The sequence below is a fragment of the Austrofundulus limnaeus genome, unplaced genomic scaffold (assembly GCF_001266775.1).
Source record: "Austrofundulus limnaeus strain Quisiro unplaced genomic scaffold, Austrofundulus_limnaeus-1.0 Scaffold65, whole genome shotgun sequence".
In the NCBI taxonomy this organism is placed as follows: domain Eukaryota; kingdom Metazoa; phylum Chordata; class Actinopteri; order Cyprinodontiformes; family Rivulidae; genus Austrofundulus; species Austrofundulus limnaeus.
This window is the reverse complement of record NW_013952467.1, coordinates 59,123-64,849: the sequence shown is the minus strand read 5'-3', so window position 1 is coordinate 64,849 and position 5,727 is coordinate 59,123. Positions and strand designations below refer to the sequence as shown.

Here is a 5,727-nt window from a genome sequence, read left to right as displayed (position 1 = left end):
ACACAGATGAAACATGTTTCCCCTGAGCAATAACATTCTTACTTTGCTGTCCACAGTGAATGTCAAGAGACAAGAAGACAAAAAAAAAAAAAAAAAAAAACACACACACACACACAAAAAAAAATAAATAAATAAACCGAGCACTTATAGGATACCAAAGAAAGCAATAAGGGGTAAAGGATAAAAAGACCATACTTGAAACAAAAAAGAGACCAAACTATAGATAACATCAAAAAGGGAACAACACAGTCAATGTTTAGAGTGTGTACCAAAGTGCATATGTGCAACAGGTAACAGTSTGAAATGTGAACATGTGCARTATTAATAGTCAGAATGTCATATCATGTCTATTGTCAGAATTAAAGTCAGAATTCCAAATTTTTTCTTCAGAATTCTTTTGACTTTTCTCAGAATTCTGACTTTAAGAATTCTAGAAGAGAGTCAGAACTAAAAAAACAAAACAAAAAAAAAACTGTTTTCTCAATGGTCCTGACCCTTTTATGGAAGTTTCTGAGAAAAAAAAAAGCATAATTTCTCTGAGAAAAAAGACAGAACTCAGAAAAAGTATTTACTTATTTAGCTCTGCGGCCTCTTCCGTCTGTTACCAACACAGAATTGCTCTTGATGATAAAATTCACATTTTCCAAATGAGAATCAAGCTCTGTCTTATTTTCTCAATATTTGGTTTTGTGTCATTAGGGCGTCTGTAGAGCTGCTGGCCAATAAACATCTTTTATTTACCTTCAGTCCTGACTTCCTGTAATTCTGCAGCTTGGATGACTCTGGAGCTGCGAGGGGAGTCATGAGACAGGCTCTGGTCCTGCTGTAGCCCACACGATTGTCTGGTTTTTATGTGYGCAGAATTACGGAACCCTGAGGGAAACACAAACGTATTACCTGATATGAGCGGGCGGTCCAGAACAAATTAGATGTGAACTTACCAGCTTTACGACTGGGCATGGAGGAGAGCACTTTCACTGTGGCAGCGGACCAGTTAGCTCTCCGCAAAGAGCTGCTCTGCCTTCCTCTGGGTATTTCTTCAACTGTTTGRCTGCTGTCTGTTGACTCACTGTCTACAAAGAACATAGTTTGAAATTTTGATCAGGTTACAGATGTGTCARTTACATCAGACACTTTTGTTGCAAACATACCTGAGTGTTCCCTAAGCASGTCAAGCTCTACGGCTTCAGGACACGTCTGGACAATAACTTTGGGCTCTGAGAAGGGTCTGAAAGACCCCTCAGTGAACCAATCGTCCCCCAGGTTCCTGCAAGAGAAGTGAAAGGAAGGACTATCATTCATTGCAGCARTGAGGATATAACAATAATCTTACTTTTTTGTGGTTAATATCTCAGGAAGGGCCTTGATTTTTAGCAACAATTGACTCAAACCCTCAAAGACTCTCACCTGATCTACACCACAGGATTAGAACATAGACCAGATTGTTCAAAGAATGTCAAGACAGCCACAATTTAAAGATAAACGTTTCAAATGTTGGCATGATTCATTATATGGGGCTGCTTAAAATACAATTAAATGTCCAGTACTCCTTTGTTGCTCACTGACTGCACCATGCCGAAATAATAGAGTTCAATAAACCCAAGACTAATCAGTTGTAAATGAACTCATTCAGTTTTGTCCAGTGGTTTGTGAAGTAGTTTGCAGACACAAACAGGTAAACCATTGTTTTTCCTGAAGATAACAAATAGGAAAAAAAGAAAAGTTACTCATAGTCAGAATCCGTGTCACCGACGTTGATGCTGAAGCTCCCTCTGCGTGCCATGGCTCCCTCTGGTCAGTCCTCGTCTGCCACTCGGTGCTTCTCTGCAGACAAACTGTCAACGATACCTTCCCACAGCGCAAAGCAACAGCTAAATAAAAACTATATGAAACTCCTTCACTTCATGTGAAATCCCCTTCGTTGTTTTTAATCGCAGAGCAGCTTCTTGCTGTGCACCAGCAAACTACTCGTTATGAAGGCACTGACAAAGCGACAAATGAGAACTGATGAAAAGCAAAGGGAAGGGCAAAATATCTCACATTAATATACCTCCAGACATCATACTTCCCCTTTCTTCTCACAGTTGTGGCTTATTTGCAACAAGCATTTGAAATTAGTTGGTGTGAGGTTGTGTTGGAGAAACAATTAGACTAAGATTTTTAAACATTGCAATATTTTCATCCAGAATAAAGTGTAAAATGTCAGTGAATAAGATCATATAAGAGTGGAGTCTGTCTTGTAGATGTTTATTCTGTTAGTTACTTTTTTTCTCTGTGTTGGATGGATCACAAAGTGTGGAGAGCAACTGACAATCTAAAGTAGCTTATAAAGAACTATCTGATTAAAAAATAATAAAATAAAAAAATTAAGCACTGTTAAAATCCAGATCAAGCAGTCTACATTTTATTTCTTGGGTCACAAAACACTTGCTGATACTTCAAAACAACTCAACCTACTCATGAGCTTTTGACGCCCTGTTGTGGCCATAGTTTAAAACTACAAATTAAACTTTAGGTTTTGGCATTTTGTTGTGAATATATATATATATATATATAAAACAAAAAAGGCATAATATTATGAGAAAAAGTCATAATCTTACATGACATGTCTATTTTCCGTTCCTGCTATTTTACTCATTCCCTCATCATTCATCCAAATTAGCCTAAGTGATGACAAAATCTGTCAGTGCAGCAAACACTTACAATTTCAAAGTCCTGCTACTAATAATGATGCTAACAATGTGTAACATATTAAGTAATTTTTAACTGAGATAAGAACAACTTCAGAAAATGTTCCTCGTTTTAAAGCAGTGACTTTTTCGTGTAAAGGTTATAGTATGACTTTATTCTAATTTTACTTTATTTTCAGAACATTATGACTTTAATCTCGTAATATTATGACTTTATTCTCATATTATGACTTTAATCTCGTAATATTATGACTTTATTCTCATTATGACTTTTTTCTTGTAATAAATATGACTTTAATCTACTTTTTTCTTGCAATATTACAACTTTATTTTCATGCAACTTAATTCTCGAGATGACTTTAATTTTGTACTATTATGACTTTATTCTCATAAAAAATAACAAAACATCTCATTGCGTGATCCTAATACTGTATAGATCAGAATTCAGTTACAAATATGGTTATTTGGTAATCATGTTGTCTTTAAATAAAAAGCCATTTTATACTTTAGCACTTGAAAACACATAATTGTAAAATGCTTAAAGCATTATTTAATTGACAGTCAACTATTCTGAGCTTAATTTAGTTGTGTTAAGCATTGAAAACTTTTGATTCTATCCCTTTTTTTTTTCTTTGGGAGGCTTCAGTTAAAATGCTTTTAAATGTTGGAATATGATGATATAGGATGAAAATATGGAAGCCCATTTCCGCCACCCTGATAAAAAAATAAATAAAACTTGTATCTCTTAATTTAATAATTTAAATAATTTAATAATTATTTAATAATCTCATAATTATGAGATAGCTAAGTCATAATTATGAGATAGTATCTCATAATAATGAGATAGCTAAGTCATAATTATGAGATAGTATCTCATAATTATGAGATAGCTAAGTCATAATTATGAGATACAAGTTTTATTTATTTTTTTATCAGGGTGGCGGAAATGGGCTTCCATATAAAATAATATGTCAATTTTTAAGATAAAATATTTTATTAAAGATTATATATCGTCACATGACTGAAACCCATAAAAAGTACATATAGATCAGAACTGTTTTGGATTCAGAGGATWAGCAGATTAGCAGATGGATATTCCTTTAAGGAAAAATAAATTGTTTGTTGTTTTTAACAATATTTTCTATGTTTTGTTACTTGTTGGTTACGCTCTTTCAAATAAATCGTAGACACATTGTGTACTTGCCATAGGCATCATACTGGAAAAAGGCCTTTTAGGATTATCTATGGTCGTTGGCCTCTGACCTGAAGCGCCTGCGTATCGTTGCAATTTCCGAGGATCACGCGAATGCATCACAAAAGGGGGCGGTCCTGAAAAGTTCTCAGGAAGTAGTTCAAAGAAAATCCCGAATTTCCCCAACTTTGACAGAAAGAGTTGTCGGGTTGTCTTTCAACCGTGTGACAAATAATTTGGGTGCGAAAAATATATATACAAAAAAATAAAAATGCAGAGCGGTGCCTATGGGTCCTCTTTGGCCGGTGGTGCCTTCGACTGTGGGAGTTTTGTGAGACAGCCTCAGACTATCTTGCGCTTCCTGAGCTGGGTGAGTTGACTCCAACGTTAGCAACAATGTTAGCCACACGTAGCTGTCATCACTTTTACTACCAGATGTTAGCGTCTGGAGTCAACACGCGCCTGTTTATTGAATAAATCGTTACAGTTTTATGTTGTAGAGTTTGTATATTAAGTGTCTATCTAATTTATACAACTTCACACAAAATGTGAGTGCAGTAATTATTTAGCGGTTGTTAGAAACTACTAGCTGTTGGTGGCTAGATGATCCCTGTTGTGTCACTGTAAGCCCACCCGTCACCCAACAATAAAGAGGGTCGACCTGTTTGGCTTTGATTAAATGTTTCCAAACTGCATTAGTGACATAAAAAAAAGATAAAACATGTTTATTTTCCTCTTRGCTTTTTTCAGTAATTACTGTAAACGCGCGTTCACGAGGAAATGAAACTTTCACAGCGTCATCTGTTGCTACCTGCCATGTTCCACCTGTTTCCATCCACCTGAGCCCTGTTTCAGACAGCAGGGTAAGGGCATACCCTGAGTGAGTTTTGGGGTAACTAGGTGCATACCCCGTGTTTTTGGTTTCAGAAAGCCACATTTATCCTGAGTTAAGTTACCCCTGAAAGTTAGTCCGTGATACTTAAACATATAGTCTGACTGTTTAGGTGACAGCTGTCATGAGGAAGTGTCAGACATGGCGTGTCCTTTTCTGGAGGAGCCTTTGGACAAAGGAGCTTTAATAATCCGCAGAAATCTACGTCGGGAGAGAGTAATCAGACCGAGATTAGATGTGTTCTCATTTCCAGACGATTATTTGTTTGAGAGCTACTGGTTTTCACGCTCCAAAGTTAGATGGACCTTCATCAGCTGATCCTCCTTCACAGTCCTTTTGAGTTAAAATTAACAGTCATCGTTTTACACAATAAAATTTGAATAAAATTTAAACCTACAGTTAAGCAACACATCCACCTGCACCTGGGTCTGCCCCCTCTCTGTGACAGCTGACAAAGTTTCTTCATCATCATCATTATTATCATCCTGTGATGAAATAAAATAAAATGGATTTACCGTACTGAAATGCACTTAAAAACTTTTCATAAATACAAAAAAAAAATAATGATAAAATAAAAAAATCCTTACAGCAGCAACAAAGATCTGCAACCCAGAATCCACCACTGATGAGACAAATGATGGGATATTTAATTTAGACTTTCATAATAATGTGCCACTTAAAACCAAACACGTTCCTTAGATCAGTGGTTCCCAAACTTTTTATCTTCTGACCCACAAACTACCCATGGCAAAAACTTGTGACCCCAAATATTACTGGTCTGAGTACACGAACGTTGTTAATAACCCTAAAAACAAACAGGCTTTTTTGACAATCTAAACAGCTTATACACAAATATAAATACTTATTTATACTGATTTTGTGGTTTTACAATAATTTAAAGGAAAATATTACATCAGCAATTATTTTATTACCCTTTAAATTGATTTCTGGAG

The 5,727-nt window shown here is 35.7% G+C and overlaps 2 protein-coding genes across 2 annotated transcripts in view; one reads left to right on the top strand and one right to left on the bottom strand.

Moving 5' to 3' along the window:
* LOC106518659 (transmembrane channel-like protein 6) overlaps nucleotides 1-1,783 on the bottom strand; it is a gene marked incomplete at its 3' end in the record, with an annotated part of 11,687 nt that extends 9,904 nt beyond the window's left edge. Inside the window, 4 exon segments of the mRNA XM_014010030.1 lie at nucleotides 742-873; nucleotides 942-1,073; nucleotides 1,152-1,267; nucleotides 1,728-1,783. Coding sequence (XP_013865484.1) covers nucleotides 742-873; nucleotides 942-1,073; nucleotides 1,152-1,267; nucleotides 1,728-1,783 — 436 coding nt within the window.
* A 2,279-nt stretch (nucleotides 1,784-4,062) lies between these two features.
* syngr2a (synaptogyrin 2a) overlaps nucleotides 4,063-5,727 on the top strand; it is a 5,498-nt gene continuing 3,833 nt past the window's right edge. Inside the window, exon 1 of the mRNA XM_014010045.1 lies at nucleotides 4,063-4,252. Within this exon, the coding sequence (XP_013865499.1) occupies nucleotides 4,154-4,252 (99 nt within the window). The 5' untranslated portion in view covers nucleotides 4,063-4,153. The remainder of the gene's footprint in view (nucleotides 4,253-5,727) is intronic.